The 27,625-nt window shown below is 42.9% G+C and overlaps 2 protein-coding genes across 3 annotated transcripts in view; one reads left to right on the forward strand and one right to left on the reverse strand.

Moving 5' to 3' along the window:
• Positions 1–4,226, forward strand: part of RAC1 (Rac family small GTPase 1) — an 18,812-nt gene extending 14,586 nt beyond the window's left edge. For both annotated transcript variants that reach the window (XM_026704289.2, XM_026704290.2), the window contains 3 exons: positions 791–853; positions 1,282–1,441; positions 2,357–4,226. In XM_026704289.2, the coding sequence (XP_026560074.1) occupies positions 791–853; positions 1,282–1,441; positions 2,357–2,487 (354 nt within the window). In that variant the 3' untranslated portion in view covers positions 2,488–4,226. The remainder of the gene's footprint in view (positions 1–790; positions 854–1,281; positions 1,442–2,356) is intronic.
• On the reverse strand, positions 3,605–25,663 carry DAGLB (diacylglycerol lipase beta). Its single transcript, XM_026704288.2, has 16 exons — positions 25,458–25,663; positions 23,324–23,448; positions 22,497–22,648; positions 22,030–22,204; positions 20,963–21,221; positions 19,623–19,745; positions 18,660–18,787; positions 17,072–17,198; positions 15,823–15,906; positions 14,514–14,591; positions 12,599–12,679; positions 11,362–11,489; positions 10,060–10,128; positions 9,882–9,954; positions 8,228–8,481; positions 3,605–7,328 (listed from the first exon to the last, which is right to left on the reverse strand). The coding sequence occupies exons 2-16, from the start codon at positions 23,416–23,418 to the stop codon at positions 7,145–7,147; spliced, it is 2,010 nt and encodes a 669-aa protein (XP_026560073.1). The 5' UTR covers positions 23,419–23,448; positions 25,458–25,663; the 3' UTR covers positions 3,605–7,144.
• Between the last annotated feature and the right edge of the window lie 1,962 nt (positions 25,664–27,625).

Consider the following 27,625-nt stretch of genomic DNA (forward strand, 5'->3'; position numbering starts at 1 on the left):
CGTTGGGAGATTATTTTCCAGCCTTTAAAGTTGCAGGTGGTGTTAAAGAAAACTTGGAAGTATTGGCTGAATGGCCGACACTTTACAGAACGTCGAAGTGAGGGCAGCTAACTGAACCGTGATTTAATCGTGTGCAACCCAAAGGCAGTTTGGTTTAGTGGTAAAGGCAGCAGGCTGGAAACCAGGAGACAGGGAGTTCTAGTTTTGCCTTAGGCATGAAAGCCAGGTGGGTAACCTTAGGCCAGTCACCAGGTGACTGAGTTCTAGTCCTGCTTTAGGCATGAAAACCAGCTGGGTAACCTTGGGCCAATCACTAGGAGATTGTGAATTCTAGTCCCACCTTAGGCGTGAAACCGGTGGGTGACTTTGGGCCTCTCTCTCAGCCCGGTCCACTTTACAGAGATGTCGTTGTGGGGAAAATAGGAGGAGGAAGGAGGAGTATTACCTGTGTTAGCTGTCTTGAGTTATTAAATAATAAAGGTGGGCTATAAATAAATAAAAACCTATGCAGTAAAGAAGAAATCAGTAACTTTTTAAGACAGAAACTCCTATGGAACAGGGTAAAGGACTAAGTCACCCATTTGATGGGGTCTTTCGTTCTTGTAGCATTTCTTGTCTGCTGGTATTTAATGCCATTTTGAATGCCGAAGAAGCATAATTTTGACATATTCTATCCTGCCAGCCCAAAGATGCTCTTTCTTGGTAGTTAGAACTCATCAGTGGAGCTAGGTTGTGTGAAAACCTTGTCAACCCCCCTGGAGGCTGAGATTCTGTTGATCTTGTTTTACAGGATGTGTTCTTAATTTGCTTTTCCCTTGTGAGCCCAGCATCCTTCGAAAATGTCCGTGCAAAGGTGAGTAAAAACATATTTATTGTTTCTCCTCTAAGAGAGAGAACTATAGCAGAAAAACGAATCAATCAAGAATAGCTCAGTGAATAGCAAAATGTGGCTTTATAAATGTCGGAAATCGTTTTGGAAATGGAACCGGTATCCTACTTGCCACACTGTGTTTCACCTTAAAGGTAAAAGCCAGTGGCAAAAGTTATTTTTCTTGCCCTGGGCTGTCAATCAAGCTCATAGTGAAATACAGTTCTGAGCTCTGCTTTGTTGTTGTTCTTCCTTTTGTGTATGTGTGGGTTTCTTTTGTTGTGTAGCAATAGTGTGCCCCGTTAATAGGCATGCCTTAATGAGCCAGAGCTCATTGGTGGGAAATCTCTTTCGACAGGATTGATTTTCCAGGCAGAACAATTTGACAATTTTTGGTTCCCCTTCTTCTGCAGTGGTATCCAGAGGTGCGACACCACTGCCCCAATACCCCCATCATCCTAGTGGGAACCAAACTTGATCTCCGAGATGACAAAGACACTATCGAAAAACTCAAGGAGAAGAAGCTGACGCCAATCACCTACCCACAAGGCCTTGCCATGGCGAAGGAGATCGGTAAGCCTTCGGCCCATTTGGAGGGCTGTTGTTAGAGTCCCTTTGGATTGAGGGACTGTAGAGCAGCGTTTTCCAAGGTTGGCAACTTTTTAAGAGGTGTAGACTTCAACTCCCAGAATTCCAATTCCCCAGCCAGGAAATCTGGGATCGGGGAGTCCATACGTTTATAAAATAAATTGATTGAGAGATAGATAGAGGAGATACAGAGTTAGATAAATCGATACGTGTTAAACGAGATGGATAGATAGATGAGAAAAAGATGATAGATTAGATCCGGGGTCTTCAAACTTGTCAGCTTTAAGACTTGTGGACTTCAACTCCCAGAGTTTCTTTTCCTCCAGCCCTGTTAGCTCAGGAATTCTGGGAGTTGAAGTTCACAAGTCTTAGACTTGCCAAGTTTGAAGATCCTTGGGTTGGATTGATAGATGGGATATAGCGATAAATGGATGATGGATTTGTTAAATTTATTTGTCACCTATCTCACCACAAGGCTACTCTAGGCAGCTTACAAACAGTTAAAATGAAGAGCATGAACCAGAAGTAAGATAATAGAACCATAAAATAAACAATAAAAGAGGGCACAGCGAGAACAGTTATATGATTAGCAAAAAAAAAGAAATAGGTAGAAAGCAGAGAACAAGGAGAGGAGTTGGAGTCTGCCCTCAATCCAGCTGATGACGATAGATAAAAGAAAAACGTGTGATAAATTTGCTTGATAGATTAGATAAACGATAGACGAGATGATAGATGACAGACGAGAGAAGGTTGGTAGACAGACAGACAAAATGTGATACTGAAATCCTTTCGTGAAGGCCGCACATTGCAGTCTCCCTGCTCTCCTGCTGCTGCTTTTTAATTTTAGGATTTGGGGGATTGGTGTGTTCCTCAGCCAGCTGGCCTTTCCCTTTTTTGTAGGCGCAGTCAAATACCTAGAATGCTCAGCACTTACGCAGCGGGGCCTCAAGACAGTCTTCGACGAAGCCATCCGAGCCGTCCTGTGCCCCCCTCCAGTCAAGAAGAGGAAGAGAAAATGCCTGCTGCTCTAATGCTGCTGCTGCTGCTGCTGCTTTCATCCCCCCCCACTCCCCACCCCCCCCCCCCCACCCCAAAAAAAAAACCTTTTGTGCTTTGCTTGGAATAACGGAGCATTCCTGCGTTTCTGTTCTTTTGTTTTTGTTTTTTTAAATTGGTTATCTTTCCCCTTCAGGTTATCCCAAAACAGCCACCTTACATATTTCCCTTTGTTTAAAAAAGTTAGCTTCTTCCTTCCTTCCTTCCTTTTTTTAAAAAAGACATATAAAGGCCTTACTTCTCCCCCACCCCTTTTTTTCCAGCTCCGCTTAATCGATCAACCGTTGCCAAACTTTCTGCTACTTACTCTCTTCTTGGATTGCTGTGCTTTGTTATGTGAAGCCACCAGACCTGTTTTGTTTTTGTTTTTTTCCCTTACAGAGTCAGGCAGGTGTCTTTAAAAATACTAATGTTTTATTACCAGCTGCAACACTTTAATCGGGTTTTCCCAGAAAGAAAGAAAAAAAAAACAGTTGCTGTCTAAAAATGCCCTCGTTCATCCGACAGCAGCTTCACACCCATCTTTCATGCTTGAACAAATGCAATAATTGACAACTCCAGATTAACCCTTCCCTTTTTGAAATATATATATATATATATACATATAATATGTCGAATCAACTAAGGTCTGTGATTAAAGCAATTTTTTTTTTCCTAGAAATGTATTTGTCTTCCTTCACGGCAGAATACTATTTTCTCGGAGGAAAGACAACTGACTCGGTGGAACAGAATTGACCAGACAGTATTTTGACACTGTAAAGATCAATTTACACTACATTTTCAACACACTAGTTTAAAACCAAGGGGGTATTATTTTCTCTCTTGTACGATTTAAAAAAAAAACACAAACCCACAAAAGGACTCCTCCTTCCAGCAGCCAATGAGCAGCTGAGCAGCAGGTTGGAGTGTTTTTTTCTAGAATATTTGTTCGTATTATTTTGGTAGGACTTTAAGCTTATTACAATTTTGAGCTGGTCCTCTCTCCCACCTGTTCTTGCTGGATGTTTTTCTGATAGAATCCTCCTCCTGAACAATATTAATTTGTATTTTAAATCATTTTTTAAAAATTTGTATTAGCCACTTATTTTTGGATGATAAGAGTAGTCAAACGTAGCCTTCTATCTCCCCCCCCCCGTCCTAATTATGTACATGGCTTAAACCAGGCGTCTCCAACCTTAGCAACTTTAAGACTTGTGGACTTCAACTCCCCGAGTTCCTCAGCCAGCTTGCTGAAATTGAAGTCCACAAGTCTTAAAAGTTGCCAAGGTTAGAGAGCCCTGGTTTAAAAAGCTTTCTTCAGTCTTGAAGATAACTTGGTGTAAAAACCAAGGGCAGCTGATCAATCCCTTTTTTTTTAATAATTTCACCCCACTTTTTCCCTCTGGCTAATGTCTCTTTTATCTGCCAGGTATCCTGAAGCTGTATTAAATTTTACCAACACTGACGTGGCTCATTTGTAACGTTTTCAGGATCCTGGTCTAATAAAGATAATCAGGCTTGTGAGGTTCTGTACGTCAGATGCTGGCAAGAACACGTTGATTTCTTCCCCCAACCTCCTTTCAATTACTAGAACAAATATATATATATATATAAAAATATAAATATATATAAATGGAGTTTGCAAGATTGTGAAGTTTTTACATTGGATCTTTTTTGGTAAATGCAAGTTAGCAGTCTGTTTTGCATGTATGACTTAATAAATTCTTAAATCACACCTGGGTTTAGAGTTTGGACTCCGTGAGTTGCATTGAGGTATGTCAAGCGTGCCATCTTGTTGCAGGATTCCTATCCCCAGGGATGGGAATTTGAGCACCTCGTGGGTTAAATTCTTTGTGCCACACACAACGGAGCTTTGTATTGTGGTTTATTTCTCTGTCTCTTCACCCGTTCTGCTTTCGTTTTTCTCGCTTCCTAATTTGAAAGAATCCTTACAAGTAATCCTCCACTTATGAAAGTTCATTTAGGGACCATTCAAAGTTACACTGTCATGGAAAAAGTGACCTATGACCATTTTTCATGCGACCATTGCAAATTCCTCCAGTCACGTGATCAAAATTTGGACGCTTGGCAACCGACTCCTGTTTGATGGTTGCAACGTCCCAGGTTCACATGGTCCCTTTTTGAGACCTTCTGATCAGCCAAGTCAACGGGAAAGCTACCTTCACTTAACGATTGTGTTACTAACTTAACATCCGCAGTGATTCACAACTGTGACAAGAAAGGTCATAAGATGGGGGGGGGGGAAACAACAGTCTTGGCAACACAATGTTTGGGCTCAATTGTCGTAAGTTAAGGATTACCTGTGTTTTCTTGATAAGATTGCACCAGAAAATCGTTTCCGTCAATTCACTGTTTTTCGACTCTTGACAACACTTTAAGATATTTGGACTTCAACTCCCAGGATTCCTCAGGGCTGGCTAGGGAATTCTGGAAGTTGAAGTCCACGCATCTTAGAATTGCTAGAGTCGAGAAGCCGTGGTCTAACCCAGGGGTCTCCAACCTTGGCAACTTTTAAGACTTGTGGACTTCAAGTCCACAAGTCTTAAAGTTGCCAAGGTTGGAGACCCCGGACTCTTAACCACTATGGAAGGCAACTCTTGTGACTCTTCCTGTACAGCTGCCCATGTCAGCAGTGTCCGCCTATGACACTCTGCCATGAAACCTTTCGTTTATGACCCTGAAAGAGAGAAAACACCAAGCTGATTGGGTGGAAACTTATTTTTAATGGGGGGAAAATATTGGGATGTTATCTATAGATGATGCTTAGGCCAACGGTCCTCATTGCTAGAGCCCTTCCATCATTTTGTCCCATTTGCTGCACCCAACGGGAGAAATTCCAGAAGGCCACTTTTTAATCTATTCCAACAAGGTCGTTTTTATGCAGAAATACTGTATATGGAGCCGAAAACGTCCCCAACAGGGAGCTTTCAGGAGCCAACTGTGTAGATATTTGACACATTTTGGAAGAAGGAGAGAGGCCTCTTTTGTGAGGCTCTTTAAAATTGCCCAATGCAAACTGAGCCCATAACACTCTTGTATAGCCTGGAAGATAAAACTGATAGAAAACCAGTTTCACATTAGTTTAAAACTAATCCACGTTACGGCAGCTCAAAGGGAAGCATGCTAAGTAGGCACCAAATATTAATCTGTGCGAGAGAAAGTATAAAATGCCTAGTTTTTCAAATCCTGACTCTGGAACTCTGTCCTGGCCTTAAAGGCGGTCCTCAACTTAACAACCGTTTGCTTAGCAACCAAAGTTGCCCTGAAAAACAATTAAAAGCGGTCCCTGCATTTAACCATCGCAGCATCCCCACAATCAAGTAATCAAAATTTGGGTGCTTGGCAATTGTCATGTTATTTAGGACAACTGCAGCATCATCCCTGGATCATTTGGTCATCATTTGTGACTTTCCCAATCAGCAAAAGCCAAATCAGAGGAAGCCAGATTCACTTAACGACCTTGGCAAAAAAAAAAAAAAAAGATTGTGAAATTGGGTGCAACTCGATTGCCTTAGCAACAAGAGATGCCGATTCCAATTGTCGTAAGTCAAGGACCACCTGTAATTTTTTTTTAAAAAGCCCATTACTGACCTGCTTCTTCCTTGCCACTGAAACCAGAATAAGATTAAATTAAGAATGCCAAATTCAAATTTAGCTTGCTTCCACATCTGAAATACATTTGTTTTTAAAAGCACGTACATTCCTGGATTTCCGTAATTTTTCCAGGAAGTGAATGCGTTAAAAATCAGCCTATTTCCTTTCTGCTAGAAGATCTTTCCAAAAACATCATCTAAAAGATATCATCATTAGGACCGCAATTACTTTTGAAGAATCCTCTAATCAACTTGATCTGGATTTGTTTCTTAGAGACAATCACACCAAACTTTTATCAGCTCTATAGATTTGTATTCTAAATCTTGATACAGAGCTAAAATGATCTTTCTGGTTTGTACTATCACGAACCGAAGACCGTGGCTTTTAGATTTTCTATCATTAATTGCACATTCAGCAGTGTTAAAAAGAATTGTAAACAAAAACAGACAGCATTGCACAGATACCCAAGAATTAAGAGTTCAGTCAGTGAAAAGCATCTAAAATGCTCGTTCCTTTCAAGAAAGAAAGAAAAAACCAAGACATAATCATCATCTCTGCGTGTCCAAATAGGCCAAGTCTTGAAGTGAATTTTCACCAACATTCCTGACTTATTACACATTTACAAGTCCCTCGTTAAACCCTGCAGGTAGGTCTCCACTATGCCACAAGGACTTGGTTTGACGACACATAATGTGCTTTAAAAAACACGTCAGCAGATCAGAAGGATCTCGGGGGGGCTTCAGGAGGACGTCAATCATCGCTTTCCATCAGTTGGGTTCTCCGTCACAACAATCCCTGGGCGGATGTGACTTTGTAAAACTTCCATGAAATCCTATCTTTCGACACGAAACATCTCAGTCCGTTACAAGCAGTCCAGAAGACGTTGACTTCAACCTTAAGGTGGTCATCCAGAAACATCTGAAGACCTTGGTCTGGTTTCTGCGTTAGACACACGCAGCTGAACTGCTAAAGGCTGTTCTTGTAAACACTTGGGACCCAGTCAGGTTGTGCTTGTCCATCTCTGCTGTTATACAACATTCAGAAAGCTTCACCTTGGGACCGACACGAAACGCAAGACGCATCGGTTTGGACCAAGCTGTGGAGAGCTCTGAGGACTGTATCTGGCCAATGATCGGTGATCATCTTGGGGCTGATTAAAATACTACCAAAGGCAGTTTCTCGCGACCAGCTGGCTGAATACTTGACCTCAGAAGAAAACCAACTGCAAAAGAAGACAATGCTGGATTTGAAGTTACGATTCTGTGCCTTATTTTAAATACTTTTTGTTCTCTCACATGAATACTTGGTAAGTCATCACGTTCTGGATATTATTAACACTTGGTTGCAAAAAAATTTTCATACAAACATTTGCAAACTCAAGGATAAAACAGGCCACCCAAGATCTGGAAGGTAAACCAGTAACAATGCCCCAATCAAGGAACTATCAATCACCCAACTTAATCAAGGAAACTTACAAGCCATTTTTATACAAACAGCAAATCTTTTCTAGCACTGATGATGTTACCTAGCTGGGTAGTGAAACATCTTACAAGAAAACCACCTGGTTCAGAGAGCACCAAGGACCCCACAGTTCAACCCCGAGCTCTCAATTTTCTCTTCTACTGAGATCTTAGAAGGGCTTCAAGTTGGAAACCAAGTGGATGAGCTCAATAGAGCATTGAGAAAAGGCCCTTCGCGCTAAAACCAAACGAAGCTTTGCAAAATATTATGCCTGGAACATTTCAACGCGATGTTTTTGCACATTCCTAACTAGCACAGAACAACATATGGAAAGGATTCCTCAAGGCAAAATTTTATGGGACTACAACTCACAGTCTCCTGGTGATAGCTATGAAAGGCAGCTGGGCGACTTTGGGACAATCACCAAGAGACAGTGAGTTCTAGTCCTGCCTTAGCGATGAAAGCCACCTGGGTGACTTTGCGACAAAGGCGGGACTAGAACTCACCGTCTCCTGGTTTCTAAGAGCCAGCCCCTTAACCACTATAGCAAACCAGCTTTCTTCTTTTCTCCGGACTTGAGGGCATTTCCCCAGCATCCAAGAGAAGATTGGACGACAAAGGGACATCCTGGCTTATGAAACCATTAAATAATCCACCTACCCTTTCGTGCTGTTTTCTTCGACGATGTGGATGATTTTCCCAGGGAGAAACAAGTGAGGGTACTGAGGACTAGACCCTAGAGGGGAATTGTCGTCTAAACTTGTGTACAAAGGCGACTGCTGGGCCATCAGGTTCTCTTCGGCGAGGAGAGGCTGGGTCAAACTATCTTGGTTCCTGCCATCCAGTTCTGTGGGGAAGTTATCAGGTGTTCCTCCAAAAACTTCGTACCAGCACCCACGCAAGAGAATCTGGTACTAGATGTTGGGCGACCGACAGAGAACAAAAGGAACAGAGGAGGAAATGGTGAAATGGGTTTTATCTGGACCAAACTGAGGCGAGCAGGAACGTCCTTGACTTAATTTGTTTCGCCATCGTTTGACGTTACAATGGCACCGGGGTAAAAAAAAAAAAAAAAAAGGACTCGCAACCAATTCTGTGATGGCCATTGCCGCATTCCCATGATCGTCAAAACGCAGGCCCTCGACAACTGAATCGGAATCGGAATGGAAGGGACCTTGGAGGTCTTCTAGTCCAACCCCCTGCTCAAGAAGGAGACTATACCATTTCAAATGGTCCTCCAATCTCTTCTTTAAAACTTCCAGTGTCGGAGCATTTATAACTCCTGGAGGCAAGCAATTCCACTGGTTAATTGTTTCTAATTGTCAGGAAATTTCTCCTTAATTCCATGCTGCTTCTCTGCTTGCTTAATTTCCACCCGTCGCTTCTTGTCCTGCCCTTCAGGTGCTTTGGAGAATAGCTTGACCCCCCCCCTTCTTTGGGCCTGCCCCTCAAATACTGGAATACTGCTATAATGTCATCCCTAACCCTTCTTTGGTCTAGATTAAAGGTAAAGGTTCCCCTCGCGCACACGTGCTAGTCCTTTCCGGCTCCAGGGAGCGGTGCCCATCTCCATTACAAAGCCGAAGAAAAGCCAGCGCTGTCCGAAGACGTCTCCATGGTCATGTGGCTGGCAGGACTAAACGCCATAAGCGCACGGAGGAACGCTGTTTCCTTCCCACCAAAGGGGTCCCTATTTTCCTACTTGCATTTTTTACATGCTTTCAAACTGCTGGGCTGGCAGAAACCGGCAACCGACGCTAGGGATTCAAACCGCCGAACGGCCGACCTTTCTGATCGACAAGCTCAACGTCTTAGCCACTGAGTCACCGCGTCCCTCTGTCTAGATTGGCCATACCCAATTATGCCAGTTGCACTGTCCTGGGGTCACTTAATAGCCATTTGTGTCCTTCCCGGCTAGCCTCCAACAAGCCACGTCAATGGGGGAAGGGGGATTGACCAACTTTATTTGACCAAATGTGATTAGACAGGCAAGGAATTTGTCTTTGGTGCGATAAGAGTAACAGCAGAAGAGGCTAATAGCAGTAGCTATTGCTGCTCTTGTCAACAGCATGCCAGAGTTGGCTTCATTTAGTTTTATGTCAGCATGTTGCTCCAAATAAATCTTTTGATTTTTTTTTTTTAAGCTTGGCTCAAGACTTATGATTTAATGAGGGCAATCGCTGGAATCCCGACAGCGGTTACTTTTCCACCCTTACATCTGGGCCACTAAAGTAAGAAACAGCCGACTTAACTTTTCATCCCCCAAATCCTATTTAAAACAATTTACAGAGGCTTTTTGATTTATTTTTTTTACCTTGGGTTTGTTACAATTGGCAACGATTCTAATGATCCTCCTTTTCAGGTCTTCCAAATTGAGCATGCTCAATCTGTTTTTGGCACAACGGAAAAGAAGCAAAGGGTCAAAATTCAAGACCGGGCAAAATCCAAAGCGCCGATTTCAACCCCGAAACTCCACGTCGTGTACCCTTTACCTGGGAACAATGTCCTTTCCCACGATGACAGACACAATAAACTGCTTTGTGTAGTCCGCCAGGGATTTGCTTCAGAGAGAAGAAACAGGAAGGGAGGCACGATTAGGGCAGTCGATGATGGATTCTCCCGACCCATATTGATAAAGGCAGGGGTTTATTTACCGACACAGGTAGTCCTTGACTTACGACCCCCATCGAGCCCAAACTTTGTTGCTAAGTGAGACCACTGAGTTGTGCCTCTCATTTTGCCACGTTTCTTGCCCCAGTTCTTACATGAATCACCGCAATGGTTAAATTAGTTAACACGGATGGTAAATGAACCTGGCCTTCCCCACTGACTTGGCTTGTCCAAAGGTTGCCAAGTTGATTATGTGACACCGAAGTCATCATAAATACCGTTTCCCTGAAAATATGACCTACCCTGAAAGTAAATCCTAGCTTGATTTTTTTACACATGAGCCCAATATAAGTCCTACCCCCCAAAATAAGCCCTAATTAAGATCCCAGAGTGGACGGGTAAAAATTAAGGTAGGGTGGGATTGGGGTGGGGATGGAGCTGCCCTACTACTTACCTTTGGACAGTTGTAGCCAGGCCTCACGCACCCCAACACCTGCCTTGGTGGCCCATTTCTTCTGCAGCCGGCAAGGCTGGCAAGGCTTTCCTGAAGGCCTCTGGAGCTGAGGACCGATCCAGAACTCTGTTATCAGCTGCAGAGGCCTTCAGGAAAGCCTTGCCGGCTGCAGAAGAAAAAGTTTCTGAAGGCCTCTGACAGCGAAAAGGAGGCCGAGGGGCGATGCACGCAAGTGAGGCTAGTCGGTGGCTGGCTTTCCCCTGAAAATAAGACCTGGTGCCTTTTTGGGTGGCAAAAAAAAAACAAATAATATTAAGACAAGGTCTTATTTTTGGGGAAACATGGTATGGGTTTGCAAGAGTCTGACTTTGGATGATGTGACATGGGGACGTTGCAACGGTCATGTGGAAAATCGTCATAAGTTTTCTTCCCCCCAGTGCTGTTGTAAATTTGAACCGTCACTAAACGAACGGTTGCAAGTCAAAGACTACCTGTACACACAATTCCCTTCTCTTTTAGAAAGAAAGTCGTCTTTATTCTGCTTTATTATAACATGGGGCAGAAAGACGCTTTACTGGGAAGCAACTTGACTCAACCAGTGATGAAGATGACACCCACCCACCCCCCAGGAAGGTCCAGGTTGAATCCCGGCTCCGCCTGGCGCCCTGATCTAATGCTCTGACAGATCAGATGACTCCCCCATGAAAAGAAGCAACGGGAGAGAACGTACCTCAATAAGCCTCCAGGCGGAGAAAAAGCGTAACATCTCATGTTGGGGAAAGAGTTTCGGAGCATGATCGCCAGGATGGAAGCAATGCCCCCTCCTAAGCTATGGCCAGCGACGACCAGTTTATATTCCTAGGGGAAGAGAGAACAAGCAAAGGAAAAAGGCAGAATCTCCAATGGGAAGCAGAGCCAACTCAGTGTTGTGGCCTGTGGCAAAATCAGAGGAGGAGAAGGAGGCGTGGGAGTCAGGGTCAGAGCAACCCGGGAGCTCCAAGGGAGAAGAGGGAACGGAGGTGGCAGAGAGAGAGAGAGAGAGACAGACAGACAGACAGAGGCCTGGGCCATCTGTCAGCCCTCAGATGGAGAGTCAACATCCCCCGGGTCTGGAGGTGGCTGATGAGGAAGAGGAGGAACGGCTGGGCCCAGTGCCTGACACACAAATGCACAGATGGCAGAGGAGAGGAGAGCAGTGGAAATCTGTGGGCTGGTCCTTGGGACGGAAGAGTCGCTGCTGCTAGTGAAGCTAACTCTGGGAATAGTGGTAAGGGGTTTATTGAATAGTCATAAGACCTTATCAATAGCATAACATAAATATATAACAAGACAAAATACAGATAATATAAGAATACATTCATAAAAACATACGTGGAAAACCAGGGAGTCAAAAATCGGATAATAGATCACCCTTGCAGGATACACCAATTTGTTCAAGATATTGGGTTCTTAGGACCGCTGCCTTGATTATAAACTTAGCAGTCCCTACAGATGATGTGTCCATTAGAGGCCCGGAGGAAATATAACAATCTGTGGTTTGATTCCCAATGGGCTGTTCTTTCCAGTAGAAATGATAAATATTTAAGCCTAATGGGGGCATATATTTGGCAGTGGAACAAGACGTGGGAAATATCTTCAATGGCAGATGAACCGCATAAGCAGGTTCTCTCGTGGTACGGTCCATGGTGGAAGCGCCCCTGTCTGGACATGGAATCCACTGACTCAAATCTGGCTCTGGGACTCTGGGACTAAAAGGCAGGGGATGGAGGTGAATAGATGCGTCAGACAACTATTCAACTTCTGGCTGGACTTGTTAGCCTGTAAGATAAAACTTTTGGGGCTACTGGCGCTCCAAGTAAAGGAATCTTTTGAGTCAACGTCAGAGGGTTTGTTGCGTTTGGGGAGCCGGGTCAGAACACTCGGCTGCCACATCAGAAGCAGAACAGAGTCCAAAGGCCACAACTTACGGGTGCGATGCTGAGCGCCTGGTTCAAAATCCCATCGTTTATCAGCCTTCTATAAATATAATTGGCAGCCTGAGTTATCCCCTAGAAGGGAAAATGATAAGGAGTTATCAGCACTGGTTAACACGCCGTTTGCGAATACAGGTCGTTTCCCACTCACAAACACAACTGGGATCAAAATTTCAGTCACTAAAGCAAGGCAGTTATTGAATCATGCCCCATTTTACATCTTTGCTGTGGTTGTTAAGTGAATCACCACTGCTTACGTGAATCACGTGGGTATTCAATCCGTCTTTTCCCATTCATCTTGCTTGTCGGCAATACTGCTGGTAAGTTCAAACCATCCCTACATGAATTTGTTGTCAGTTACTACCTGCAATAAAGCTAGCTTCCTCAACTACCTTCCTGTCGTGCCCCTGTCAGAGTCTGAATCCGAGGAAGAAGACGGACAGCTGACAGGGAATGGGAATGCGGCTCCGTTGGCTTTGGAGAAGGCTGGGGAAGGACAATGTCCAGCTAGGCAGAGCAGGGGAGAGGTAGAACAAGAAAGACGGAATTCGGAGGAAGACCCAGACCCATCCCCTCTTCATCCTAGGGCACACAGGGAGGAACGGAGAAGAGAGCAAGGTGGGTTGCGTGGCTTATGGGGGAGGAAAGGGCCCCGATTCCCTTCATTAGTCACATCTGGGAAGACGGTAAGAAAGGCAGGCTGTGTGCGGTAGGCTGCTGGGAGCAAATGTGACTTTATTCTATGTTGTTGTGACGTATCTGTGTTCCTGGTGTTTTCCTGTGTGAGTTTTACTATGCTGTCAAGTCTGAAATTCTTGCTCCTGCCCTGCTAAACTAATTACTTCAGTTTGGCTTGCTTGGACTTTAAGTTACAGTTTGTGTTGACCATGTTTTGGACTGAATTTCCTCCACTTAAAGACTGTCCCTGACAAAGTTTTTCTCCAGCCAGAAGGTAACCTGGACATTGGGGGCAAAGTTGGAGATAATAAAGGCTCTTATTGATTATCTGACTGTGTTGCCTTTGTGCCACGCCCCGGGTCATCACATTTCCCATCCCACAACTTACTAGAAGTACAGCCTACTACTAGTCCATTCATTATTACTCCACATTCTACTACTGAGTGGCGTTGATGTTACTACAGATAGCCCTCAACTTACAGTCGTTTGTGTAGTGACCAAACTTGCAACAACACTGAAAAAAGTGACCGACAACTGATCTTCACGCATGTGACAATTGCGGCATTTCCTGTCACATGATCCCTACAGTCACATGATCCGAATTCGGCTGCTTCCCAATGAGCGTGTATTTATGATGGCTGCAGCATCCCCAGATCACGGGATTGCTGTTTGCAAGCTTCCCAGCCGGTTTCCAACAAACAAAGTCAATGGAGAAAGTCAGATTTGCTTAACGACGGCATGACTCACCTAACAACCTCAGCTTATTGGTGGTAAAAAAAAATTGGTGGGCTTAAAGATTTCTAATTGAGTCCAGGACCGTGGCATGGAAGAAATACATCAAAACAACAGCAGGCAACTAGCCAAAAATTTAATAAATAATATAATAATAATAAAATAAAATAATACAATGAAATAAATGCAATAAAAGATAAAAAAATAATAAAAGAAATATAAAAGAAAATATAAAAGAAATAAAAAAAATAAGAAAAAAATAAAATGAAGTAAGAGATAAAATAAGATATAAAATAATAAATATAAAATATAAAAGAAATAAAATAATAAAATAAATAAAATAAAATACAAGAGATAAAATAAACTAAAAATATAAAAAAAAATATAAAATAAAATATAAAAGAAATAAAATAAAATAACAAAAGAAATAAAATAAAATAATAAAAAAGGCCTTTCTGTGACGATCAGACCAGTAACAGTCCTAAAAGTATTTACCAACCTTATGGACCAGACCATTTTCTAGGACATCTTCAAGAGTTAAGCTTTCACAATCTGCTGAAAGGTCTGTTAGGACATCCTGAGTGAAGGGGAAAAAAATATAAAACAGGAAATGAATTTTCTTTAGGCTGTCAGAGGCATCAAGATTATTGTCGCAGTATTACTTTGGCTGGAAAAAATGATAAAAGCAACCTATTGATTTAAAGCCAGAAATATTTTGTTGGGTATTTTACCAGATAAGTATAGTGAAGGGAAATACATATTTGATTTTACATGTATTAACTGCAGCCAGAATTGCATTTGCACAATGATGGAAAAGTGAAGAGATCTCTACAGATGAAAATGTGATAAAAAAAAAATCAGGATGTGCAGAAATGAATAGATTTAACACTTATAATTAAGGAAAAAGGAACAAACTGAATACTTCTCGACATGGGATTTATTTTATCAATGGTTAGCTGACAAAAACAGAAGTTAGAAACATGGAAATATGAGAAAAAGGACCAATGAAACAAGGGAGGTTTGTTTAAATGGATAAGCAAATATGATAATGATCATGATTATAGAATTAATATCAATGTAATGAACATTGTGGAAAACATTTTGATTATTATTTCCTAAAACTACTTGTTCCCAGGCGATACACTGTTTAATTGAAAATAGAATTTTTTTATGTTATAAAGTAAAAAACTTTATGCAGAAAAAAAAGATTGTCACAGCTGATAAGAGGGGCATATTCTGACCGACTTAGGTTCACAAAGCAAATTTGAGCTAATCCAGTGGTGGCTAATCTTTTTGGGCTCCTGTGCCAAAAATTACCCAGAAGGCAATGCGCGCGATCCCCCTGCTTACCTGCACTGCACATTCACGTGCCTCATAGCTGATTTTCGGCCCGTTTGAGGCCTTTTTCGGCCTCCCAGATGCTCAGGGGAAGCCTCTACAGCCTTGGGAGGCCGAAAAACAGGCCCGTTTCATCACTTCCGGTATTTCCAGAAATACAGGAAGTGATGAAACGAGCCTGTTTTTCGGCCTCCCGAGACTGCAGAGGCTTCCCATGAGCCTCCAGGAGGGTGAAAACAGCGTCAAACAAGCCAAAAATCAGCTGGGAGACATTCGCACGTGCAGTGCAGGTAAGTTTGGCTGAGGCTCAAATGCCTGCACAAATGGCTCTGCGTGCCACCTGTGGCACGCATGCCATAGGTTCGCCATCACGGAGCTAATCACTTTTTGGGTTCTCGCCAAACTTTGAAAAGATTCCATAAGCAAAAGTGTATTCCATCGCAGTACCACGTGAGCCACGTAGAGATTACCTCACACGATAAAGTTCCTCTCACAGCTACCACGATAGCTTCTTTTTGGTGATCCAGGGCCACGAAGAAAGGAATCTCAAAAATCTGAAAGCACAAGCAGCAGAAGAACAAGGGTTCTTTTAAGGTTGGCCTCTTTTGATTTTCCATCCAACACCGAAGAGGATCATCTGCCAACCGTTAACCCTGTCTAGGACAGAAGAGAATAGTTGTAGCTCAGGGTTGAATTGTGTGGTCCTTGATGCTCTCTGAGCTTGGTTGTTTTCTTGCAGATATTTCATGACCCAACTAGGGAACGTCATCAGTGCTAGAAGGGAGTGGGGGGTTTGGGGGGAGGAGGAGGAGAAAGAGAGAAAAAAAAAGACTGTGGGGTCCTTAATGCTCTCTTGAGCTTGCAGACATTTCATGATCCAAAATAGGTAGTATCATCAATGCTAGAAGCTGGTGAGATTTGCCTTCATGTTATATACTAAATTTAACTAATTTGATTTAATGAATTGCTAAGCTCTCAACTAGCCTGCCAAGATATGCCACCCTTCACATGGGCCAGTGTCCTTTTACAAAAACCACTCACAGCATTCACTGCCCCCTGATCCAGGGCAGCACCTTACAGATTCCATAAGGCCAATTCAATCTTAAGCGACAGGAGCCTCAACTAAACCAGACCTCAACGGAAATCTCCAGTTCCAAAGGAGATCTTTTGACATTTCGAAGTCATGTCTTCTCCTCCCAATTATCACATTTAGCAGTGGGAACCTTCTAAATCTTCGTTTTTCCAAAGCAGTTTTAGATCCAACTTGACCCCTGCTCAGTGGTGGGATTCAAAAATTTTTTACTACCAATTCTGTGGGTGTGGCTTGGTGGGTGTAGTGTGGTGTGGCTTGGTGGGCGTGGCAGGGGAAGGCTACTGCAAACTCTCCATTCCCTCCCCACCCCACTAACCTGCTTTCCAGCTCCTTTCTCCTAGTGCAGGGCAACCAAAGAAGACTCAGCCAATCAGCTGGGACTCGGGAGGCGGAGAATAGATGGGGGCGGGGCCAGCCAGAGGTGGGATTGGCCAGTTCTCCGAACTACTTAAAATTTCCACTACCGGTTCTCCAAAACCAGTCAGAACCTGCTGAATACCCATCTCTGCCCCTCTTATAAAATCTCATACAGGTTTCCTTCATGATCAGGCCACCCTAAATGGAAAAATCTTTCCCAAGAACTAAACTTTGAAAGGTAGACTCAGAGATGTCTTCAAACAGCTTACTTTATTGTGAAAGCTGATGTGGATGAAATCTCTGTTTTGCAGCCCCGTGATCTGCAGGATGGAACCAAAGTGCATGTTAAGGTAATCGCTCCCGATGATTTCCGTCTGCGCCGCGCTGTTTCTGCAACTAAGAAATCCAGAAAGAAAGAAAACGAAAAAAAGAGTTGAGAATGGCTAGATTTCTATTATTGTTGAAATATACAGTATTTATCAGGATTCAATTAGAGGGGAGGACACAATCCGTGGGTGTGTTTGTTCTTTTGTTCTCATACACATTTTTATTTTGCTTTGTGTTGTTTAGCTTAGTTTTATAATTGTTCCCTTTCTTTTTGTTTATCTTGGAGTTTGCATTTTAACTTTGGAAATAAAAAAACATATTTTAAAAAGAGAGAACAGTTACATCCCTTCTTTTACTTATCTTGGAGTTTGCATTTTAACTTTGGAAATAAAACAAAAAACATATTTTAAAAAGAGAGAACAGTTATATCCCTTCTTTTTTTTAACTTATCTTGAAGTTTGTATTTTAACTTTGGAAATAAAACTAAAACTATTAAAAAAGAAAAAGAGAACGGTTATATTTTTCCATGTCACATTTTTAGAATACAGATTCCATTACAAACTTTAAAAGCTATACAAATTCAGTGCATCAGACTTGCATTCAAGCACATAAGTCTTATAATGAGGCCGGTAGAAGCGTATTAAATATACTAAATTATAGCAGTTAGTCAAGGATTACCTGGAGACCAGGTGATTTCAGCTCAGACTCCTGGTTTTCATGTTATGCTCATGTTCTGTTCTAATATTGTCTAGATATATTGAATTATTCCGATATTTTTCTTTTGATCATTTCTACTTTCCTTCTTTTTTTTCCATGTCTGGTTTTATATTAGTTTTTTTTTCATTTTCTAAGATGCTATCTATACCATAGTATAAATATAGATTTAGGTTAGTATACCAACCTAAATCTACACAAACATGCAATTTTTATTGTATAATAATGCTATAATCATTCTTTATAAAAAAGTAATACGATATTGGAAATGTTATAGCTGTTTCTATGGAGATTCTCAGTCATCCAAGTCATGGTTGTCCCAAAGGTGCTTTTTTCAAAAGCCAAGTGGACTTTCTGGTTTTTCTTTGAAGACTTTTCGCTTCTCATCCAAGAATCTTCAATCAGAACTGAAGAAGCCTCTTGGATGAGAAGTGAAACGTCTTCAAGGGAAAAACCAAGAAAGTCCAGTTGCCTCCTGAAAAAAGCACCTTTGGGATTATAACAGAGCAAGGAGGTCACTTGTGCTAAGCAGCACAGAAGGATAATTTCAAAGTTTTAAAACTATAGAACAAGCTGGTTTTAAGAAACGACTTGAAATTAAATTTTTGAAAACATTACCATTATTTAAAAATTAAAACAAAATTTTGAAACATTAGAAAAGGTAATTTAAAATTAAGGATTCTGTGATCAAACGTTACCTTTCACACACATTCCCAGTTTTACAATTCTCCAACCCGTTTACTCTATGTTTATGTCACATGCAAACCTTGTCAATTTCCACACATTCTGCTTTTTAAAAAGGTGAAGTCAACCTACCAGAAGCCTCTCAGTTTACAGAGACCAGTGAAAGGGTTCATGAGGACATAGTAGGGCCAGCCGTACGCAGCCACTGCAAACTTCATATAATGAGCCGCATTCTCTAATTCAACCTCCAAATCGTTTCCCTGTGAAAAAGACAATTTTTACAACTTTTTTGCAGAGTCATTAAACAAATGCTGCAGTCGTTAAGTGAATGAGACAGTGGTGGGATTCAAAAATTTTTTACTACTGGTTCTGTGGGCGTGGGGTGGCTTGGTGGGCGTGGCAGGGGAAGGATACTGCAAAAATAACAAGAGATAAAATAATAAAAGAAAATCTAATAAAATAAAATAATCTAAAAGATCTAAAATAAAATGAATAAAATAATAAAAAATGAATAAAATAATAAAAGAAAATGAATAAAATAATAATAAAATAAAATAAAAAATAGAAAAACTGTTGGAACTTCAAAACTGGGTCCTAAGTAGGTCAAAAAGAGATCTCTCATAATTTCAAATGGTCGCCAAGTCACCAGTCATAACTCGAGGACTATTTGGGCTTTAGTCATGCTCAGGCGGTGTGTGCAGCTACAAAACGGCACCGGAGCCAACCTGCCTTGTAATGGGTACGAGACAGAGGTGGTATTCAGCCAGTTCTGACCAGTTCTGGAGAACCGGTAGCAGAAATTTTGAGTAGTTTGGAGAACTAGAAATCCTGCCTCTGACTGGCCCCGCCCCCTCTATTCTCCGCCTCCTGAGTCCTAGCTGATTGGCTGGGTCTTCTTTGGTTGACCTTCACAGGAGAACGGAGCTGGAAAGCAGGTTAGTGGGGTGGTGGGGGAGGGAAGGGGGATTTTGCAGTATCCTCCCCCTGCCACATCCACCAAGCCACGGCCACCAAGCCACACCACACCCACCAAGTCACGCCCACAGAACCGGTAGTAAAAAAATTTGAATCCCACCACTGGTGTGAGAGGCTTACTGCGGGAGGCGACGGGGGCTGAATTAAAACTTCGTCGGGGTCTTTTGAATTTTCGACCTTATCTTGCTGCTGGTGGAGGAGAGTCAGGCCTGCTGCTATGTCGCTCGGCACTAAGTCGGTGTCCTGCAGAGAGAGAGAGAGAGAGAGAGGGGCAGAGGACAAATCCTTCTGGATTTACCTGGAAGACCAGAAAGTCAAGCGGAAAAAGTCAGGGGGTTTGCATAGTTGTTTGCTCCCTGATGCTCAAAAATGCTCAGGGCTAAACAATCTGCCTTTCTTCTTTGCCTTCCTTTGCTTATTTTTACGATTTGATTTCTTTTTCCCTCTAGGCAAATTAAAAACCACAGAGTACTTTTCCAGTGCTGGATTTGTTGTGGTTTGCCAACCGCAGGTGTGGAAGGTTGAGGTCTCGGAGAGGGAGGACTCAGATGAGGGGCCTGCGTGTGATGCAGGGATGGGGCCAGGACCATCCAGGGAGTGGAGTGCTGCCTTTGGAGATTGTGGAGGCTGGCAGTAGTGAGGAAGAGTTCCCTGAGGAGCCTGTGCCCAGTGTACATGCACGTAGGGCTGCTCGAAGGAAAGAGCAGCTGCAGCAGCACAGGCGACTCGGGAGTAAGGCTGCAAGGTAATGGTCCCTCCCTTAAGAGATTAAAAACCAGCTGAGAAACTGGAGTCCTTTGCAGGAAGCAAAGAAATTTTTGCACTCAAGCCTTGTGGATGTTCGGAGTATCTTGGTTGGTGTTTGGAGACTCTTTGTGTTTCAAATATTTCTTGGCAACTTTATCTAGTGTTCTTGGCAAGGCACGTTCTTATCAGAGAATGATACTATTAATCTTCTCATTGTTCCTATCACCCATCACCTCCCACTTGTGACTGTAACTTTGTCACATGTATCCTTACGATTTATATTGACTGTTTCCTAGTATGATTTGATTGCTTATTGTACCCTGTGACTATCATTAAGTGTCGTACCTGATGATTCTTGACTCTTGATGAATGTATCTTTTCTTTTATGTACACTGAGAGCATTTGCACCAAAGACAAATTCCTTGTTTGTCCAATCATACTTGGCCAATAAAGTATTCTATTCTATTCTATTCTATTCTATTCTATTCTATTCTATTCTATTCTATTCTATCCTATTCTATTCTAATTCTAATTCTACTCTATATTCCATTCTATATTCTATTTTATTCTATTTTATTCTATTTTATACTATACTATACTATACTATACTATACTATACTATACTATACTATACTATTTCTATTTCTATTTCTATTTCTATTTCTATTTATATTCTACTCTACTCTATATTCCATTCTATATTCTCCTCTTACCGAGAAGTAGGAACGGAAAAGCTCGGCGATGCTCGTAAAAGCCACGCGGTGATCGTCGTTTTGCACAATGCAACAACACAACAACCGGATTCTCTTCTCCCAGACGCGTGTGGCCCTCTTCTTGATGTTGCAGAACAGCTGCTCGGACTGGCTGCTCTCCAGGTTGCGACTGGCATAGTCAGCCAGGTAGACCGTCTTCCTCCCAAGAGGGTCAAAGAAAATGAAAACAGCCACCAGCGTGAAGACCATTATCACCCAGCTGAGGTGAAGAACAGAGGAGAAATGCCATAAAAACCTAGGACAGTGGTGGCTAACCTTTTTGGGGCTCCTGTGTCAAAAATTGCACGTGCACTAGCACGCACGTACTCGCATGCCAGCACCCAGAATGCAATGGAGCCCCCCCTTCCCATGCCCCCTGCATATGCACGTGCAATCCCCCCCACCGCCATCCCCTTACCTGCACTGCGCCTCACAACTGATTTTTTTCGGTTGGTTTGAGGCCTTTTTCGGCCTCCCAGAGGCTTGCAAAAAGCCTCTGCAAGGCTTTTCAGGCCAAATTATAGGCCTCAAACCAACCGAAACAAATCAGTTGTGAGGCGCACGCGCATGCGCAGTGAGGTTAAGTTTGCCTGCAGCTTGCGTGCCAGCAACAAATGGCTCTGTGTGCCACTTGTGGCACGCGTGCCATAGGTTCGCCATCACGGACCTAGGAGGTCTCACGGCCTGGAACTCTTGCAGCTCTTAAAGCTTTCCGCCAAAGCTCTCTTGCCAAAACATGATGGCACTTGAAGTAGGAACTCAAGGCCTCATACTCTACGGTGGATGTCTATGGGGTATGTCTAGTGTAATGAAAAGGAGGAGTAGGGGTGACGTGGTGGCACTGCCACAAAGAAAGGGGAGTCAAGCTATTCTCCAAAGCACCTGAGGGCAGGACAAGGAGCAATGGATGAAAACTAAACAAGGAGAGAAGCAACCTAGGCCTAAGGAGAAATTTCCTGAAATTTAGGATACCATATCCAGACCACCACCACCCCATCTAATAGCACAACGTGAAACAGCCTCCTCACCTGACAATAACAGTCCCAAAAATGGCGTCGATCATAGCTCTTTCACAGTTTACTTGCTTGTCAGCTATCCACACAGTTCCAACCACAACCCAGACCAGCTCTGGGATGTAAAGAGCCAGACGGATGTACAGGAGTTTCGGAAGAGATTTTCGTGGCCCGGGGTTAGAAATGGTTCCTGGAAAAAAAAAAGTCATTCAACTTACAGACTAGAAAAAAGTAACTTTGTCACTTGCATCCTAACGATTTATATTTACTGTTCCCTCGTATGATTTGATTGCTTATTGTACCCTATGACTATTATTGAGTGTTGCACCTGATGACTCTTGACAAATATATCTTTTCTTTGATGTACAGAGAGCTTATGCACCGAAGACAAATTCCTTGTGTGTCCAATCACACTTGGCCAATAAAGAAATCACAATGGGTTTTTTTTTTAAATCCATAAGCTAATGAAGTAGACAAATTACCTTGCATGCTGGTGTATGTAATAGATGACAAAGCAGCTATGATGAATGCCAACAGGATAAGGAGGATGAGAAGGTAGTTATTCAGCAGGCCTCCTCCGCTGCAGTTGAATTGTCCTTTGTGTATGGAATACAAAACCAAAATTCCAATCCACCTGAGGAAAGAAAGAAAGAAAAAGAAAGAAAGAAAGAAAAAGAAAGAAAGAAGGAAGGAGAGAGAAAGGAGAAAGAGAGAAAGAAAAAGGAAGGAAGGAAATAGAAAGAAATAGAAAGAAGGAAGAAAAAGGAAAGGAGAAAGAAAGAAAAGAAAGGACTTTATCACCCCGAACATTCTCAGCAGAAGTCTTGTCTTCTTAGAAGATGAAGCTACTTTCAACCTAGTTTAACCTAGCGTAGATCCACAAAGGGTTTCACAAAAGCACAATGACTCCTAAGGCCTCCATTGTTGAGGTCTCCACTGTAAGCAGCCACAAAAACAGTCCAAGAAATGAGATCCATCCTGAAAGTGGTTGAGCAAGTCATTCTCCTTTCTATTATGCATAGAGTCTTGGCCAAGTCTGAAGACTGCAATTCAGCTTCCTGAATTCTGGAAGACTACCACTGGGCATACTGGTGACAGTGTTAGGTCATTCTGGATTGCGGCTGGGAATTCTCTCCCTTTTTTGTTTTCCAGGGAAACGTTTAAGGTGGGTATGAAAAAAAGGGGAGAAAAGGCCAACGTTCAACCACAATTAGGTGCCCATCACAAGATGGATCTCTTTCCAAATTGGAGACTCAAACATCTACAGGAACCGAGCTGCTATGTCTACTTCTGAGAGCAGACATCTTACCAGGTCACTCTGATGAACAATTCAAAGGCTCCAGGGAAGACAAAGTCATCACTGCCGATAGCCCAACGCCGGCCAAATAACATCAATCCAGGCATAGTAGAAATCGGGCTGCAATTCTTCTACCTCTGTAGGAGAATAAGGAGATCCAACACCAGGTTATCTCTTTCTCGCCTGTCTCTCCCATGGAAAACAACTTGGGAGCTTATTTACCTAAAAATATTTTTGTGTGTTTATCTCAATAAGTTTTACAGAAAAAATTAAGGATGCCCAAAACAGCCACAACAACTAGAAAAGGAAACACGTGGTACTCAACTGCTTTGAACCTCATCAAATTTGAGGTGAAAATTTTGTCCTGGAACTCATTATTTGTTTGGTACTCAACCCACAAGCTAGAACTTGTCGGTGTTGGCTGCCTTGTGACTCACTGTATTGTTTCTTATGGGAAAATTTTGTTTGGTACTCATCACACCGCCAGGGACCAATGAACGATGGGTACAGAGGTACCACTACAGAGGGAAAAAAACAACAAAAAACAGCTATCCAAGTTAACAGAAAAGAAAATTAGATTTGCTTGTAGAAGCTAGAATTAGAAGTTGGGGGTGACTTCTAAGTCCAACCTTCTCTGTGCTAGAAACTCTAGAACAAGGGTCTTCAAACTTGGCAAGTTTAAGACTTATGGACTTCAACTCCCAGAGTTCCTGAGCTAACATGACTGGAGGAGGAATTCTGGGAGCGAAGTCCACAACTTAAAGCTGTCAAGTTTGAAGACCCCTGCTCTAGAACTTCTCTAGCAGGTGCCATCCAAGCTTCAAATGATGAAGGATATCTACTATTGTTCTAGACACATCATCTCAGACACAGTTAGCTTGAACTTTTTAACATGCTTGGGCCTTCTCGACCTCCTTCCTGCTCTTCAAGACTAGATGTCCGTCCAAACTTCTTGAGGACACCATGGGCATCAACCAACAAGACTTCCATCTCCTCCTTTCAGCTCGATTGGTTCCACCTTCAAAAGAAGCTTTGGTGAAGTTGTAGACAGAGGTTTAAGGGATCTCTTCTGTTTCTCATGGACACACACATATCTTCTCAAAAATGTTTTGGTGGCACCATAAAAAAGCTGAATATTTATCAGGGCATAACATCAGTTGTCTCCTGCGAGTCCCTTGGAGTGCAAGGCGATCCAACCAGTCAGTCCTAGAGGAGATCAACCCCGGCTGCTCTTTAGAAGGCCAGATCCTGAAGATGAAACTCAAAGTCTTTGGCCACCTCATGAGAAGGAACGACTCCCTGGAGAACAGCCCAATGCTGGGAACGGTGGAGGGCAAAAGAAGAAGAAGGGGACAGCAGAGAAGGAGGGAGCTGGATGGAGTCATGGAAGCAGTCAGCGTGAGCTTCAATGGACGCAAGAAGATGGTAGAGGCCAGGAAGGCCTGGAGGAATGTTGTCCATGGGGTCACAATGAGTTGGACACAACTTCGCAACTAACATCATCATCTGTTGGACAGTTGAAGGAGACAGGGCCAAGAGAGGACAGCTTGGTGCCTTCTAAATGTTTTGGACAAAACCCACAGGTCTTTATCCTCACCTAAGCTGGCCAAGACTGATAGGAGCAAAACATGTAAACACTAATTTACCTGCTACTAATTTATGGGGGATGCATCACTCACTGTCAGGCATGCTGTGTGATGTCACCATGATGCCCACAGAACTTCCCATCACCAATGAAGGTGGGTCAAGGGTTTAAAGCTGCTTTCAAACAGCCTTTTGGGGCAAACTTCTGCTTTTTGTCCTCTTTGCAAATTCGTCCTTGGAAGAACAAACTGTCCCCCTTCTTTGACATGGGGGCGCCCCCGGAAGCCCCCTCCAAGCTGTTCCCCCACCTCTGCAAGCTTTCCCTTCCCCCCACCCCCACCCCAAGACCCATCTCCCCCACCTCTTCCCACTTCCCTATACCCGCCCCCACCCCCGGCCTCTACCCCGTGCCAATCTCTCCCCCTGGCAACCCAGAGCTTCGCCCACCCAGGCAGGTCCTTCTCCCCCAGTCTAGGCCTTTGCAAAAACCAAGGACCCTTCCCCAATTCATCGGACCTCCCTATTTCCAGCCCACCCACCCAGTCCCGAGCTTGCAACCCACCTGCCCGGCTTTGCACCCTCGGCGCTTCGCTTGCAGAAGCAGACGCGCCTCGCGGAGTCAGAACGCCGTGACGTCACTCCAGGATCCCCGGGCCGACTGTCGTTTTTTTTTTTTTTTCCTCTCTCTTTCTCTCTCCCTGTTTTGGTGGCCTCGTTCCCGAAGCGGCGCATGCGTAGAGCTCTCCTTCGAACCTCTCGGCACCCTGAGTTGGTAGGAAGGCGCATGCGCAGAACGCAGGAAGGCAAAGCCTTTGGAGCCGAAGAGGTAAGTATCACTCAAAGGGAGTTTCAGGCACGCAAACAGTTTCGGTTTCGTTCGGCTTGCCTTGAGGCGCCGGCCGGCTGGGGCTGGGACTCCTCCGCGTTAGGAATACAACGAGTTGGGAGGGCAGGCTGGGCAGCCTCCTTTTTGCAAAAAGGTGCTTGGACTACAATCCCCATCCGTTCCGGGAAAGGGCAATGCTGAACTGCTCCTCTGTTAAGGTGAGGGGTGGACTCGGTTCTCAGGGAATTGCATTGGGAACCCTGCAGTGTAGGGGGAGTAGCGCTTGATGTGATCCTCTTGGGAACAAAATGATGCTCTTTAACATGCATCCCAAACTTATGCATGATGACCGCCCCCCCCCGCTCCTAATTCTAACAGAGCGCCCCCAACGGTAGAGAAGAGTAAGGCTTAAATTAAATTAAATTTAAGAATTAAAATGAGGGAGGTGTTTTGTTAGCTTGGGGATTTTAAGGGGTGAGAACTTCCAACTCCCGGAATCCCCAACTGAAGAAGAGTTCAAGAATTTGAAGTCTACACTTAACTTTGCAAAGTTTTGGAGGAGGGGTTGGATGATAGGGCATAGGGATTTCCTGGCCAAACCCCCCCATGGAGGGCAGTTATTCCTGTCATTTGGCCAAATAAATATGTTCATTTGTGTAGTTTATCCAAGGGGGAACTCAGGTTTTTCTTAGTTGTGGGGGGAAAAATGTGGCTCGAATATAGCTCTTTCAGAAGGGGGGGTGAATGGAAATTTAAAACGTATAATAGTGTTATTCATGTTTACAATTGGTTAAATGGAAATAAAATGGGAAATATAAAATTGTTATGTGTTTTTGGAATAAATATAAGATTTATTATGTAATAGGGAAAGAATACTATGTGGAACTCGATTGGAGGGGGAAAAGAAATATATGCATATATAATAAATAGAAGATCATTGCTGTTAATATATAGATATAGCAACTAAAATGGCTTTTTTGACACTAGGTTTTTTTTTTAAAAAAAATGTTATATATTAGGTTTAAGGGAATAAAATGGGGAGAACATATAAAATAAAAATAGGTGGCAAGATTGAATTGACAATGAAAGGGGATATTGGACAATATATTTTAGGATGGATTTTTTTTTCTGGAAATGATGAATGAAATAACATGAAGTGACAAAACCTATTAAAAGAAAAATGGTAGTATGATATGAAAGTAGATAAGAAAGCTGAAATGTATGATTGTGTATGTATGTTACAATCTGGAATCACATTGTTCACTTAGATGTTTAAAGAATAAAAATAAAAAATTTATTGGGAAAAAAAGGGGGACTTGATTAGCTTGGGGGGCAGGGAGGAATCAAAGATGAAAGTAAGCATCTTCCATACTTTTAAAGCCTCTGAAGTTGTGTCATTGTGTTGTACCTTCCATCTGGGTGGCTTCACAATGTCCTGGTCCAACTACTAAGAACTGACGCTACAGCAATATATACAACCACAAAACCAAGTTCTAATCAGCTCTGGATCAAAGCATCCCGATTGACACATTTTTATTATTATGGCTGCCCATTTCATGCCTGGGCGGGTTGCAAATTAAGTTATGCTTTGTGGAAGTGAAGCTGATGGACCGGTTGTATGTCTGTAACATACGAAGAGGTATAAACCAGCCTCCAATTCTTGAAAAGAGATGGATTTATATGGGCACTGAACCAAATCTACTCCATCTGGGCTCAGCAGGAGTTTATGGAAATATTTTGTTTGCCACCACTGACTCATAAAGGCAGAAGTTTCTGAAAAGCTACAGCGATACGGGGATACTATCATCCATTAAGAGTCACTGAGGCAGAATTAAACACAAGGATTTTACAAGGTCTGCTTTTTCAATGAATCGCTTCTTTTCCTTACAAAATGAGGTATAGTC

The sequence above is a fragment of the Pseudonaja textilis genome, chromosome 14 (assembly GCF_049901715.1).
Source record: "Pseudonaja textilis isolate UNSWEBS1 chromosome 14, rPseTex1.2, whole genome shotgun sequence".
In the NCBI taxonomy this organism is placed as follows: Eukaryota; Metazoa; Chordata; class Lepidosauria; order Squamata; family Elapidae; genus Pseudonaja; species Pseudonaja textilis.